We start from the raw sequence: 16,259 nt of genomic DNA on the forward strand, positions 1-16,259 counted from the left end.
TTCAGTCAATCAACCCACACTTATTGGAAACCTACTACGTGCCAGACATTTGCTAGAATCTGGGGTTACAGCCACCAGTAGGATAGCTAACCTCTCTGGCCTCACGGATTGGGCCATGAAATTATTACATCTTTATGACATTGTAACAACGAAGTCTACGTGCATAAATATAGGAAACAGACATGCATATAACCTCTTCTCTTCTAGGGAGTCAGAGAAAGCTTCCCTGGAGAAGTGCCTTTGAGCTAAAAGTTGAAAGAAGAGGAGGAATTAACTGAAAAAAAATATGGGGGGATCAGTGTTCCAACCAGAGCAAGGTGCATGTGCAAAGGCCCTGGGGCATGAGGGAACATGGCCCATGCAGCAAGTCAAGAGAGGCTTATGTGGACAGGGTGTGGTAGGGGGATATGCTAATAGAATAAAGCTGGAGGAATGGGTCAGCCCAGATGGTATGGAAGCCTGAGAGCCATGTAAGGAGCCCAAGTTTATTCTAAAAGCAACAGGTTACCTTTGAAAAGTATTTTATTGGGTTATGCCACGATGAGATAGCGTTAGTTCCTAATCAACTACTTGGCAGTGAGAACAAAAGGAAGGGGAAAGAAGTAGAGAACTTCACCAGACTGCTGGAGGAGGGGAAATATGATAGGTAATATTTTCTGCTGGTAGATATGTACATTACAGCTCAGGCCGTTTTCTTTCCACCACGCTACTTCCCCACCCCTATGGTTTCACTGCTGTTACTTCCTTTCTGCTGGGCCTTCCTACTGCACACGATATGCTTGGTCTCCAGGCCCTGGGTTCCCTGGGGCTGGACCCTTAAACGCTCTCTCTGCCCTCTGTTTGGTAGAAATTTCCCAGAGCTCAGACCATTAGGACTGTAGCAAAGCCATCAGAAGTGTGCATTTGAGGAATTGGCAGAGTCCGAGTCCAGCTGTCCCTTTTACTGGCCATGAAACCTTGGGCAAGTTGCTTGTCCTCTCCACACCTTGGTTTTCTCATCTGCAAAGTGGGAACCATCGCAGTGGCCTACTTCAGCCTTTGCTGTGAGGATTAGTCGGTGAAATGCGAGGTGCCTTACCTGGTGGAGAAAAAATGCTCCACAAAGGATGACAGTGAAGGTGGCCCAGAGTGACAGTTCCAGGAGAGCAGAGATGATGTGTGTGCTGCTTAGCACTGTTTCTCTAGTGCCTGGTACAGTGCCTGGCACATAGTAGGAGCACAATAAGTCCTTACTGACTTAAGGAATAAAGGATCAAATGAATGGTCGGTGGCCATCCACAGCCACCACTGTGACAACAGCAGGCCTGTTGTCATTTATTCCTAAGTGGCAGAAGCCGTGCTGATACTTCATTGCATGATTTTCGCTTCCACACTCATGAAAAGCATCCCTGGGCTTGTTCCTGGATTGAGGATCAGTTGAGGGGTTTTGTCTTCACTTATTTCTTCCAGCTAGAGGCATTTTCTGATGCTTCCATGATGAGAATGGAAAATGTTCCAAAGAGCCAGAGTCCATTTCAGAAGAACAGTGAGCCACGGTGGCTTGTCCTCAATCTCACCATTGGCTCAGCTGCTTCTCCACTCAACCAGTTAGAGGGGCCCCATCTGGGAGCCCAGCAGCTGAGGGATGTTGACATGTGACACCTGTCCGGACACAGGCTGGCTTGCACACAGTCTGTGAGAAGGTCTGAATCCCACACAAAACCTCTTGATGTTATGTGGCAGGTGTCTAGTCTACTCATACTCCTTGGGAGGCAGGGCCTCCGCTACCCACATTCTCTCCAGTTTCTGTGACCAAGCCTCGTGACCTCCAACCTCTGTGGTGAAGGCCTTTGGACTCTGAGGTCGGGTGGCCTGGGTACAAATCCCTGCTCCTGTTGTGTGTGTGTCTAGCCCTGCACAAGTAATTTAACCTCTGTTCCTCCTATTCTGCAAAATGGGTGAGAATAATAGCACCTACTTCCTGAGGTTGTTGGGAAGGCAGAATGAATCACTATGTGTCAGATGCCTAGAACACGTGACTTAGACTCTCCGTATATCAGCATCACTGTTATGAGACGAGCTGCCCAAGCTTTGAGGATCTCGGTTTGCTCTTTGTGAAAGGGACCTAACCTGCCTGCCTTCTAGGCTGCTCGTGAGGGTTCGGTGCATAGTGTCTATAAAATAGGTATGGCATACCAAGCGTGGTTGTTATAGCTGTGTTATGATGGCTTTTTTATCTGTTTGATTTGGAGGTTCAACTGGTACTTTTTTATTACAGTAAAATACACATGAAATTTATCATCGGAGACATTTACAGTGTTGTGCAGGCATCATCACTATCTAGTTCCAGACATTGTCATCACCCCAAAAGGAAACCCTGGACCCATTAAGCAGTTCCTCTCCTTTCCACTCTCCCAGTCCCCGGCAACCACCAATCTGCCGTCTGTCCCTGGGTCTACTTGTTCTGTACATTTCACATAAAAGGAACCCTGCAGTAGACGACCTCTGGTGCCTGGCTTCTTTCGCGGAGCATCCGTTTTCAGGGTCCATCATGTTGTAGCCTTTGTCCAGCATTTCTTTGCATTTTATGGCTGAGTACTGTTCCATTGTACAGACAGACTACGTTTGGCTTAGCCATTCATCCGTCGATGGCTATTTGGGTTATTTCCTCTTCGGGGCTTCCATGAATGTTCATGCACAAGTTATTGTTTGAGCAACTGTTTTCAGTTCTTCCGTACTATGGTGCCTTTTTAATGTAGGTGATTCAACTACTTAAGAGAGAAAGGGAAGAAAGAGTAAGAAGATAGAGTAGGAAAGGAAGGGGATTCCGGCTTCTCTACGTGGGTTTCCTCTTTTGGCCAATCTCAGTCAGCCTTTTGGGACCAGCAAGGGAACTGACCAGAGAGGGCTTGGTCTTGGTTTGTGGGCCGTGTTGATGTCCTCAGGGCCACAGCTTCCCCTGGGGAACCCCCCAAGGCCTGTATGTTGCAGCCTAGGAAACCCAGCCATCACATCCCTCCTCGGAAGGAAGAAGTAACTAGACCAATGAGATCATCAAGCATTTTCATATGTTCCAGGCACTGGACTAAGCCTTTCACACATGTTACTAACCCAGCTAATATTTAAGTGTTTACTGCATAGCAAGCACCCATGGTGAGTGCATCATGCCTTTTATCCTCAAAACACCTTTATGAAATGTGTCCTGTTATGAATCCCGTTATTTAAAAGGCAGTTGTGCTGCTCAGAGTAATTGCACCAGCCCAGGTGAGACAGTGAGTGAGAGCAGAGCCCAGCCAGTCCTGCCAGAGGTGTACACAGATGCTATACCCTGCCCTCCTCCCAAACCAAAGGATTGGAATCTAAAGTGGCCATCCTCCTTAATGATTTTGGAGCTTCTATTTTGAAGCTTCTACATATTCTTTTTTTTTCAATTTGAGCTTCACCCACAATCCTAATATGGTAAACAGGCTGTTCTCTGCAGAAACCTCAAGTGAGCCAGCCAGAGGCTGCCCCCTCCCCCTCCAGCCGGCAGGAAGTAGGACCACCCCAGATGCTGCCAGAGAACCACTGAGCTCTATGATCAAGTGTCTCTTAGAACGTTTTAGAAGTTTTCTGTCTCTGAGAACTGCAGATCCGTACCTCAGAGCCTGTGTCCTCGGTTTCAACAGCCTGCTTTCTTTTTTTAACGTCTCTTCAGTCCTCTGAAATAAACACGCAGCCTTGGAACTCCGTGGGGAAAGAATATACTGGGTGCAGCATGTCCTGGTCCTCCCTCCAGGCTCCCTTTCTCGAGCCAAGAATCTGCGTGTGCTTGAGGTCTGCCGAGGTGGCCCTGGTGTTTGTTTTTCTGTGGGGAGCGTGTGGCTTCTCTGTGTGGCAGCGCATTTTGACCTTGTTCCAGGACAGAGGGGCTAGGAAACCTGGCATGTTGCCCAAGGCTATCGGTGACAGTCAGCTGTCCTTCGAGCTCAGTCCCACCCCGGGGCTGAAATCTGAACTGACCTGGCCCTGACATTCTGAGCGATGGAGATCCTGTGGTATCCTACCCCCAGCAGAACACAGGCTCCAGTCCCGGAGAAGAAGTCATGATAGTAACAACAATAACAGCTAACAGTCTAGCATTGGGTGGGCCAGCCTACTCAGCCTCGAGGAGACCTCTGTGCTTCCCCCTACGCACCATTCATTACCCCACCTCCAGTACCAGTTTCTCTATCAGCTAGGATTTTTCCATTGTGAAAAACAGTTACTGCCCTCTTATCTCATTCAATCCTTATCACAACCTATAAAGTAGATATTGTTACCATCCTCAGATTTAAAGGTGTGGAAATTGAACTTCAAATGACCTGCCCCAGGCTACACAGTTAATAAGTGGTGGAACCAGGAGTTGAACCTACGTCTCTCTGGTCTTGGGTCTGCATTATTTTCATTGCTCCAAATTCTGATATGTTAGTGTTGGTGCATTAGGGACTCCTTTCTGGTGAAATTGGAATTAATAAATTATTACCATAGGTCTTTGCCATCGTTTCTATAAACCCAGGGTAGTGTAAAATGTGTGTGGAGGCGGGGGGGAGGGGGAGGGTCTTAGCCACACACGCAAGAGGGAAAGTTGAGCTTTACAGTTCAGTTTAGGTTAATGCTTATTTATACTCTAGCCCTTCCCAGCTGAGCTGACACTGAGCCGGTTCTTACAAAGATAAGCAGGAGCTGATTGGGCAGAAATATGGACAAAGGCCCTTATTCTGGAATGCAACACACATAGCCTGAACAATTGCTGTGGGCCACTCTGAAATGGGCATGGGGACCCCAGAGAGAAAGATGCATAAGGCAGCTAGAACCTGCTAGAGGTATAGGGCCTATTCTGGACACTGGGGAAATACAGATGAATCAGACAAGATTCCCGTCCTCAAGTCGCTTACAGTCAAGGGTAAACATACCTAACTTACACTGGTGCTAAGAACACAGGTGTGTGGGATAAAAATGTCACAGGTTGGTGGAGGACTGGCAAGCAGTGGGCATGCAGGGAGAGGAAAGTAGGTGAAGGGGCTCAGATGTCAGACAAGCGAAGAAGCACGGCCCACCCCCGGGACAGAGGCTTGATCTGTCACTCCTGGTGTGCAACTGGTGTGGGCAGTGATCCCCTTGAAGGGATGTAGGAGGCTTCAGACGGCCGCTGCGGATTCCTGTGTTTGTTTCCTGTGTTTGCCCACCCCTGATAGAAAAGAGAGGTTTTCTGCAATGGAATGACTCCTCTGGCATTTCTAAGCAAAGGCCGTAGGAACCTCCTTCTGTGGGCTTCCATTTACTGAGCACCTACTACGGGCCAACCACTATGTGTGCCACGCCCACAACACACAGGCAACTTAGAGACCATTGGTTGTTATCCCCTTTGTGCAGATTGGGAAGCGCAGGCTCAGTGAACTTGAGAAACTGGCTGAAAATCAACAGCAACAACGTGGCAAAGATCAGAGAGAAATTTCTACAAATGCTTCTCTGAAAATAGCTTTTATCGTGGCCGGGATTTCACTTTTCTACCTAAATCACATGTACTTTTAAGATTCAATCTTTGTCCTCCAGAGCAGACCTGGTCTTGTTCCCCTTCCCTCCCCCCAGAACCAAATCAAACAACTGCCTGTAATCAGTGGCTGTAAGGGGATGCGCAATTCAGTTAACCAAAATGTTCTGCTCGTTTGAGATGTCTGGTGATATAAGAGGACAACCAGATCTCAGATAATTAAAATAACAATCAAATAGACCACGCATACACACACACACACACACACACACACACACACACACACACGCCACTGCTGAAGGACAATTTAGTTCTTCATTCATGATTCCTGTTGGTGTTCTAGGATCAGACGTAGCCTCTGGATGCTGATGCTTATCAGTGACCTTTCCATAATATCTGGAGGAAGGGCTGATGTGTGAAAAGTTCCCACTGATGGACGGTCAGATAAACTGCTGCTCAGAATGGCTTGTGTACAATCAAAAAGAAAAATGTGTGTCTTACAAATGTTCTGTGAAAGCGTGGAGAGTTTGAGAAATGATTTGCTAGTTCCTGCAACGGCGATGAGCATGTTTTAATTCTGAAATGTTTTTGTCGGTAACAAAAAAAATGACAAATCCAATGAGAAGTGAGCGGGTTTTGTTATCCAGGTGGTTCTCTGATGTGCTGTCTGCCTGAGTGGATGGAGCCACCAGCCCCTGGCGTCTCTAGTGTGCATGGTGTGTCAGTTCACCCGATATTTCACCCCCCATCATAAGACTATACCTGTAGGTCTCCCTTCCCCACTGTCCTGTGTGCTACCTGAGGATACGGGACCACAGCTACCTTATCCGCTGCTGTTCCAGGTGTCTGGCACCTGACCCGTCAGGAAATGGGAGATGTTTCCCAGGAGAGCAGACAGCGTGCAAAGGCTTAGAGTGATGAAGAGCTCAGGACGCTTAGAAAACTTCAAGTAATTGCAAAGATGGAGCAGGCAGGGCAAGCTCACAAACCACTCTGCATGCTTGTTAGGGAGTCAGGGCACCGCCCTGCAGGGGATGGAGAGCATACAGCCGTGGGCAAACTACGGCCCGCAGGCCAGATCCGGCCCGTTCGGCTGTTCTTTCCGGCCCGCGGAGCCGAAAGAGCGGAGGGTTCTTTTGCTCTCCCCTCCACTCCTTTACTTTGAATTTATATTAGTTCACACAAACACTCCATCCATGCTTTTGTTCCGGCCCTCCGGTACAGTTTAAGAACCCATTGTGGCCCTCGAGTCAAAAAGTTTGCCCACCCCTGATAGAAAAGGGGGCGTGATCGCACTTACGTTCCAGAAGAGCTTATGGGTCCCCAACTGTGGCTGTAATTGTGCCCACGGGATCCTGGAAGAAATACAGCACCTAGATTTTCCCATCCATTTTCCCCTGCATCTCGCAAACATGGGTGTCACTGTAAACTGACTGCATTTGAATCGGGGTTCACCCTTTTCTGATCCCAGTGCTTTGCTCTGGACCTTTCTTACGGTTCTGGAATCCTGGCTGCCTTATTAGACAAGAAGACTTCAGTAGGGTCCAAGCATGACCCGTCCAGAGAGTCAGGGACAAAGTGATGGCAGTCACTGCCCCCACCCAAACAGAAATAAGCCACATGGGAAATGGGTTCGAACCACTCGGGAGGTGGAATGCAGGGAGAGGAAAGTAGGTGATGTCAGACAAGCGCAGCAGCACAGCCCACCCCCGGGACAGAGGCTTTATCTGTCACTCCTGGTGTGCAACTGGTGTGGGCAGTGATCCCCTGGGAGGGATGTAGGAGGCTTCAGACGGCCGCTGCGGACTCCTGTGTTTGTTTCCTGGCTCTTTCTAACGAAACAGAGCACATGCATGAAGCATATTCACCACAGGAAGCAGGACTGAGAAGAGCCCTGACTCTGGACCTAGCGCGGAGGTCCCTACCTCCTCTCCCCTCTCCTAAGACTGTGGCCAAGCCGTTAAATTTCCTTGAGCCCGACCTTATTCACTTGTAAACTAGTGCTGGCTTGCTGGGGTGATGGTGAGGTTAAAGGAGGGAGGAGGCGCACTTAGCACTTTGTAGGCAATGAAGAGAGGTTTTCTGCAATGGAATGACTCCGTGTGTGCCCATGCCCTGGGGTTCGCTGCCCCACGACTCTCCCAGTTCTGGGTGAGGACATGGGGAAGAGCATCCTGGGTGAGGGAATGGGCTGGGCAAAGGCACGGATGCAGAGTGAGGGACAGAGCTCTCTGCCTTCCTGGGCAGAGCCCCTCTAGGGAGGCAGGCGCTGTGCTAGGCCCGGAGCCGCACCTAGGAGCCCTGCACACCAGCCCCCCACCCCCGGGGCATTTATTAAGCATGACAGTAAATAGTTGTTGAGCACCTACTATGTGTCAAGTCCTGGAGGAACAGAACAGAATTAGACCCAATGCCTGCTCATCTCAGGACTATAGCCAGGCTCCCCAAAAAGTATTGTCTAAGGGGCCCAGTTAGCAGACAGATGGGCACCAGCTGGAGCAGCTCCCCGGGCATTGGAGGAGATAGCTCTGTGCATCCCCACACACACCCCTCGCTCCTGGACGGAAAGCCCATTTGGGTCCCACTGGTTTTTGGTAGCAGGAAGCTAGATGGCCCCTGCCTGGCCTCACCAGCCTGCCAGAGAGGCCCACCAGCCTCTGCAGGGCATTCCCCACTCTTACTCTGTCATCTTTGCCATTTTCTCCCCCTCCCCACCTGCCTGGTGGCTGGCTGGCTTGCTTCCTGTGCAATGGCAAGGGGCCCCAGCCATGCCCTCCACTGGGGCAGCCTCATTCCTATTCGTGCCTCTTTCTGAAAGCAAAGAGAGACTAAAAAGTGCCCTTTGCATGAACAATTCCACATCTAGAAATTTAATCCATCTATCCTACCTACATCTGGAAAGATAAATATGCAAAGATGTTCATAGTAGCGGAATCTATAAGGGGAGGGGGGAGTAATCTAAATGTCCATCGCTAGGGGATTAGCTGTGCCCATCCACAGAATTCTGTGCAGCCATTAAAAGGTGAAGTTCACCTGTGTGTGCTTATTAGACAGAACAGCAGGATATATCATTGCATAAAACAGGTACGTACTTGTCCTAAAACATGGACATGAATATAATAGCATTTACTTCACAGGGTTGCCATAAGGATTAAGTGGGTTAACAAATGCTTAGAATAGTGCCTGGCCCCACAGCAGGCACTCCAGTGTCAGATGTTGTTGCCATTGCTGTCATTTCATTCTCTATCTCATTGTAATCTGAGTTTCCATAATCATCATTTTAAAAGCATAGGACAGGGTTACAGTTGGCCATCCCACCATTGTGTTTTCTGTACGCTTCGGCTCGTCATCGAAGGACAGAGTGTGACATTTCTCCTGTGGTCACACATCCCTCAGCAGATCGATCTGCCTGGAGTCACCAGCTCATCTAGGTTTGCCTAGGACTGTCTGACTTTAAAACTAAGAACTCTATGCCCGGGGCATCCCCTGAGTCCCGGGCAAACCAGATCCGTTGGCCACCCTACATATGCCCCTGGCAGAGTCACACAGACAAGTAGTTGTTGCTTTTCACATGTAACAGGAAAATACATGACAGTGGTACTCCCTGATGGAATATTACTTGGCCTTAAAAAGGAAGGAAGTTCTGACACATGCTACCATGTGGATGAGCCTTGAGGACAGGATTTTGGGTGAAAGAAGCCAGTCACAAAAAAGACAAATACCGTGTGATTCCACTTAGGTGAGATATCTAGCGTTTGTCTACTGTATGAATTTGACTGTTCATTGAGACAGAAGAACGGTGGTTGCCAGAGGCTCGGGGCAGCGAGGAAATAGGGAGTCGTTATTTAATGAGTTCAGAGTTTCAGTTTTGCAAGATGAAAAGAAGTTTGGGGATGGATGGTGGTGGTGGTTGCACAACAGTATGAATGTACTTAACACTATGGAACTCTACACTTAACGACGGTTGAGATGGCAAATGCAAGCTTATATGTTTACCTCAATTTAAAATTTGAGGGAGAAAAGGTACACAAGCGATCACATAGATTGTTGCTCAGGGTGAAGCTAAAGTGGTATATAAATGGAACATACATATGAGGTGAGATCACTGTACAGATGATATACCAGGAGTAGAAACTGAGCTCAGACTGAAGGTGCCTCCTGGACCCTCACCACCCTCTGCTTGTCCCATCCCACTGTCCTTCCTTCACTACCCTCCTGCACATTTCTGCTCCACAGGTGGCCCACGCCCCATGCCCAGGAGGGCTGAATCTGGTCCCTCGGGTCTGTGCAGACTTGCCAGTCTGCATCAGGGGTTTGAAATCCTGAATCCTGACATTCACAAAATTCTGTGCTTCACTTCTGCCTGAGCACCGTCAGCCTCACCCTTCGTCGTGAGCACCCCTGATTCTTCTCAGCATCCTCTATTGGAGGAGATTTGGGGCCCAAGTGTGGGGGGCAGGAGGGACCCAGAGAAGGGAAGTGAGCTCTGTGTTGGGCCTCTTCCTAGTGGAGGCTAAGCAGGCTCCATCCTCTCCTCGCCTGTCACACGTGCCAGCAGATGGCATGGCTGTGGCTGGGCTCCTGGGTGAGGGGGTGTGTGGGGAAGGACCAGAGAGTGAGCCATGCCCCTCCCTGTGTGTGCAGCCCAGAGCCATTATGCAAATTAGACACATGTGGTGATGCAGGGGCCCCTGGGAGACAGTTCCCAACTCTGACACCAGCTTGGAGACTGGATAAGTCCCTTCTAGGGGTGTTCAGACCATGCTCCGCAGAACGTCGCGTGGGTGTGATGCACAGGAAGCCTTCCAAGTTCAAAGTAGGCTGCGTCCTTGCACTGCTGAGCCTATGCAAATGTCTTAGGCGCTCAAAATGGCAATAACAGTACAGGGCGGGGCAAAAGGAGGCTTACAGTGTTCCGTATGGAAACTAACACAATAATCAATAAATAAGAACATAAGAATAAACTCTGTGTTTCGTGTACTCACAACGGTAAACCTGCGTTTGCTCCACCCTGTATTGTTAAGTAATAGGCAACATTTATCAAAGGCTTAGGATATGCCAGGTGCCACTGCACAGGTCTTACACGCATTATTTTACTTAATACTCGCAACACGTGAGGCTTACAGAGATGAAAGGAACATGCTCGAGGTCTGGGCTTTCAGGAAGAGCCCATGGGGAGAAGATGAAGAAGGAAAGAGAATTAACTACCGATATCCATGCTTGACTTAAAGCAGCACTTCTTAAGCTCTAAAGGGCAGGCGCCTCACCTGGGAATCTTTTTAAAAAGCAGAGTTTAACTCAGTAGGTGTTGGGGGAGCCTGAGATACGGCATCTCACAGCAGAAGGCTGGTGCTCTTGCTGTGAAGACCAGATGCAATGGGGAGGCCTCAGAGCACCGTATGTTTTCTGCACCAGGAGTGGAATTCACTCACTCACTCGTTCATTTATTCACACATTCATTGGTGAAGTGGTCGATCTGGTAGTTCCAATCCTGAATCTTCATTTTACTAAAGGGGTGACTTCTCTGAGTCTCAGCTGCCCATCCGTAAAATGGAAATGAAGCTCACATTTGATGGCATCTTTGTGAAAACTCAATGCAATAACATGGGGCCTGGGCTATGGTGGACATTCCATACGTGGTCAGTGGAGTTTCTTTCATTATTCATTTATTTATTTGTTTCAACCAATATCCCCATATGGTTCCAATATACTTATTTTAATATGTGTTTATTGAAAACCATGTTTATTAAAACAAAGATGTCCCAGTGTCTCCGGAGGGAACCGTGATGGACCTGAGTCACCATCATGAGTCAGAGAACAGATGAAGAGAAACGCCTTCTAATGCTTTCTGCACAAGGTGCAAAGAAATTGGTGGGGAGACAGACACAGTGCTGAGCTGTGGGAGCCACTTGGCAAATGACTCCACCAGAGAGAGTGAGTGAGAAGTGTGTGTGAGGGGGAGAGAGAGACTAGGACTGGGTAAAATGTCAACAGATCGCAAGCTGTTAATTATCTGGAGAGAACTAAATATTATGTAGGCAATTATCGACAGGCGTCTGCAAGCAACAATAGGAAAACTTGGTCCCCAGCCGAATTCCCTCTCCCCTTGGAGAGGGCTGGGAGACAGGCTTTAGAATTCCCAGCAGGCTTTTTAAGCAGAGGGAGAGCGAGGGGGACCGGGCCCCAGGGAGAGGGGATACCGCTCAGAGAGCTGTGTGCTCTCTGCTTTGAAAAGCAGCTTTACCCATAAGCTCTGGGCCTGGAATCCACGGCTCCCTCCCTGTCAGCCCTCCCTCCCCCAAGATGTCATCTTTTGAGAGGATTTCATGTGGAAGCATCGCTAAGTAAATTCGCTAAATGCCTATTCATCCCCGTCAGATGGGGACTTGGTGAAGCGGTAAATGTGAAAATGGCCCCAGCTCAGGGCCCTGAAAGGGCTTTCTGGGGTTGCCAAATGGAGCTGCAACCGCTGACCCTAGGAGGCCTGAGGCTTCGAGAGAGGGGGGCCCCCCGGGAGCCCCAACCCGGCCCCCTCAATCCTTCCCCTGAGTCTACTGAGAGGCCCCTGTTTATTATTCCTGCTGCCAGGGACCCATTCAGAGGTTAACTTGTCCCCGTATTCATCAGGACAACAATAATGAACTGGCACAGAGAGTAGCGAGGGGGCTGGTGAATAGGAAATGCTAGGACGTGTAGATGGTTCGGAGGGAGCTCGCTTTAATTTTTTATAGGCTGCTTCAGTTAAGACCTCTCCCAGCAACTTCAAGAGGCCCTCTGCCCACAAGCTGCCGTCACTTGGCGTGGTGCACGCGTGGGCTTCACCTTGCAGTGAGTGGGCAGGTTTGTCCACACAGGAGATGCACCATCATTGTGCAGACACGTGGGGCGAGCCTTTGTCTGCATCCCCGGGGTTCACCTCTGAGCACCAGCAGGGCTGAGTCGCTGTGTGTGCCGGATTTAGCTCGTGGCAGGCGCACGGGGTTTCTCCGGAGTTTGCCTGCTGGAAGGGCTGGTTTTGAATTGGTGTTTATTTCAGTAATGAGACGGGACATCGGCAGTGCTCATTTCTACTGCAGCATCTCTTAACTGCTCTGTGCCCCCTCCGCTGGAATTATGAGTTGGTCAAACATGAGTCATCCAATCACAGAACAGGGGCTTGGAGAGGCGCGACTGCAGGGAGATGCAGGGAAATGAAGGAGCGAGCAGTGAGGGGTTGTGGCAGCTTGGACCAGATGATGGGAGGCAAAGAGAGTAGAGAAGCTTGTACTTATTGTACACCTACTGTGTGCCCTTTAAACCCACCCAGGTGAGTCCAGGGAAGGTAAATGACTTACCTCGAGACAGAGCCTGGTCAGGAGAGCCCCAGGGATCTGTCTCCAGATTCTCCTGCATCTTGAGCCCAGGCATCACCTTCTAAGGTACCTGCCTGCCGCCCAAAGGTGTCCCAGTCTGTTTCCATAAATGTCCTTCCTTTCCACTGCCTGCACATTTCTCCCAACTTGAAACAATGGTTAACCCTTTTCTTCTAAATAAAAAAACCCTGAGCAGAGAAGCCTGATGATAAAGGAGCTGTCACTTCAGCACAGGTTACCTGTTTGGGTTTATTCAGTGGAAGCGGCGACTACATTTCTGGCAGATGGAAACCGGTGTGACTGCCTTTTAAAATGCTGTCACAGCTGTGTGCACACGCTGATTAGCTGTGACTACACAGCTAGTGCCGAGATTGATGGTGATACGTTTGGGATAACAATGCAGGGAACGTTGTCATTTGTTTGTGTCGCACTTTATCTTTTTTAAAGATCTCTCAATCAGTGGCCCAGTGGTTATTGAGAACTTGGTAGTCACTCGTTCATTCACTCATTCATTCATTTCTCAAAATACATTTGAAAGAGTCAGTTCACACTCATCTCACTTTGAGTCATTTATTCATCCACAAACATTCATGTAGCTCCTGCTACATGCCAGTGATGAGCAAATGCAGCTAGTTCTATCTTGATGGAACGTAAAATCCTAATGTCAGGCAGTTCAACATCTTCAGATGTTGGTAAGAGGGTGAAGTCAATAAAGTGATATGATAAAGGCAGGGGGGGGCGCGGGTGCCACGTTAGGTGGGGTGGCTATAAAACACCTCTCTGATGAGATGACATTTGAAAGGGGACCTGGATAACCACAGGCGGCTAGTAAAGGGAAGATACAGGACAGGACTTGCCACACTCAGCAAGTGCAAAGGCCCTGGAGTTGCTATGTATTTGCATTGAGCTACGCAATGATGACTTACTATTTGTCAAGCCCAAATAGTAACTTTGGCACCGAAGATTCCAAAATAAGATGTTATGCTTATCCTCAAGGAGCTCACAGTGCAGGGACCATACAGGAGACACGCAGACAGTCCGTTTTAGTATGGTGTGGTGAGACCAGTGATGGCGACTCATGAAAGAATACAGCCTTTACAGCGGGTGTGGTGTGAAAGGAGGGATGCTGTTTTCCGTGACAAAGAATGGAGCCAAGACTCAATTCCCCGTTGTCTCTGGTAGATTCTGACTTTACTCTTTGTTTGTTTACAGGACAAATGACCAACTGGTGGCATTTCTCTCCCGATACCGAGATATGAATTTCTTGAAGTCACACGGCCGGGACAATGCAAGGTAGCATATCTTCCCTCGTCTTTGTACAAAATGGAAATGAAAATCTGAGTGATCATTTTGGGGCTTCCTTTTAAGCAGTTTGGTGCAGCCAGAAGAAAACTGAGGGTGGGAGAAAGGTAGCCACGGTGGGATCTAAAGTTGTCCCTCTGATGTCAGTGAAGGGCAGAGATCATAATAAATGTTTCTCCTCAGGTCATTGCCCTTTACACCTTTTGTCAAGCACTTTTGTGCATCCAGTGTCCCATTGTGGCAACTTCGAGGTAAATAGGGCAGCCTTGTTAATTCCCACTTTATTGGTGGGAAGACTGAGGCCCATAGCTTGTGATGTCCCCAACCATTTGGTCAGCCAGTCATTCAACAAATATTAGCCTAATGCCAAGCGTGTGTGCCGGGCAGCCTTCTAGCAGTGAACAAAACAAAATCCTCGCTCTTAGGGAATTTACTCTCTAGTGGAAAAGAGTCTCATTCCAGCATGGAGTTGAACTCCAGTATCCTGACTCCAGCCCTGTGCCCTCACCATTGCCTCACTTTGCTGCCCAAGACTTTGGCAGGAATTTGAGGCACCCAACGCCCATTTGGACCCATTGCACCTCCCTCATTAAAATGAACAGTGCCAAATAGCATCACTACCATCCAGCTTTAAACTGGGTCCAAATCTCCATGGCCAGAGATCAGCCTGAAGGGATACAGTCTTGCACGACCCCTGTAGGAGGGATTGCATGATCAGCAACACCATCCAGAGGTAAAATACCATTAAAATCCAGCCCAGGAGCACTCTAGCATCTTAGAGTTGACCTCGGGACACAACCTGGCAGCTCATAGGGTGATGTTAGCTTGTTAACCTGTTTTGTTTGTCCCTCGTGTTGGTTTTGTTTTGTTGTGTTTACTTCAAGTGTTCTATTTGAAAATTAATAGTCCCATTTAAAAATAGCAGTATTTCCCATGAAAATCCAGATTTCCAGTTCATCTTAAAAGATAAGAAGGTTTTCCAAGTCTCTGAAGTTCTCACCTGTCCCCCTTCCCTACCTGGCCCCATTGGCATTTCAGTTTGTGATCTCTGCTTTTGGTGTTCTCGCCGCTGCTGGTGGAGGTGTGGCTTTGGCTGGCTCTGTGACTTAGTTCACCCAGTTATCCACAGCAGGGAGGGACAAAGGAAGCTGCAGGCTCTGTTTCCTGAGCTTTGGAGCAGTCACCCAGAGTCCTTGTGGTGTATCGATTTCCTACAGTTTAACTTTGATTTCATCCAGCTGTCTATTTATAGATTGTTCCTGTCCTATTGACAACTTGCATTCTTTACTTGCCCTGGCTGGGTGGCTCAGTTGGAGCATCATCCTGTACACCAAAAGGGTAGCGGGTTCGATTCCCATTTAGGGCACATACCTAGCTTTCAGGCTTGGTCCCCAGTCGGAGTGTGTATGGGAGGCAACTAATCTCTCTCTCTCTCTCTCTCTCTCTCTCTCTCTCTCTCTCTCTCTCTCTCTCCTTTCTCTCTCTAAAAATCAATAAACATATCCTCATGTGAGGATTATAAAAAGAGCCCCAGATTTAAGGACGCTCTGTAAATTAGCACAGATGAGTATAGCATGGCCGGTAACTAAGGTGGGGGAGGCCTGGCGGAGGAAGAAGAATTATAGCCTCTGTGTGTTGTGTCCCTGCTAAGTGTCCATTGCTCTGCTGGACCCTTTTCATTCTTACAGTCACTCAATGCAGAGACAAGAATTAGTAGCCCCATTTGTCAGAAAAAAAGAGGGGGGGTGGTTCCCTTGTCACATAGCTGGAAAGTGCTGGAATTTGAACCCAGGTCTCTAGTCCCAAAGCCCATGGGAATGAGGCAGAGCTGAACAAGATTCCTTAGAGGTGGCTAGCTATCAAAACTAGGCCACGTTTTCATGTCCCCACCTTCGGTAGAGATTGAAGACGCTTTTTCCCTTCTAGGTAACCTTGTCATACATGTTTTGGGCAAATAAAGTCGCACATAGAGAACAGAGCTTGTAAGTTGATAGACATGTCTGAATTACATCTACCCTACTATTCTCGTTTCAGCCTAGTCAGTATTTGTTCTCTGATTACTGTTTCCAGCCGCCATACTAGGAACTGGGTATCAGACAAAGGTTAAAATCACG

At 48.6% G+C, this 16,259-nt stretch overlaps 1 protein-coding gene across 1 annotated transcript in view; it reads left to right on the forward strand.

The window, feature by feature from the left end:
* XYLT1 (xylosyltransferase 1) overlaps positions 1–16,259 on the forward strand; it is a 309,698-nt gene that overhangs the window by 252,282 nt on the left and 41,157 nt on the right. Inside the window, exon 6 of the mRNA XM_080679050.1 lies at positions 14,056–14,136. Coding sequence (XP_080535176.1) covers positions 14,056–14,136 — 81 coding nt within the window. The remainder of the gene's footprint in view (positions 1–14,055; positions 14,137–16,259) is intronic.

The sequence above is a fragment of the Plecotus auritus genome (assembly GCF_963455305.1).
Source record: "Plecotus auritus genome assembly, chromosome: 7".
NCBI classification, from domain to species: domain Eukaryota; kingdom Metazoa; phylum Chordata; class Mammalia; order Chiroptera; family Vespertilionidae; genus Plecotus; species Plecotus auritus.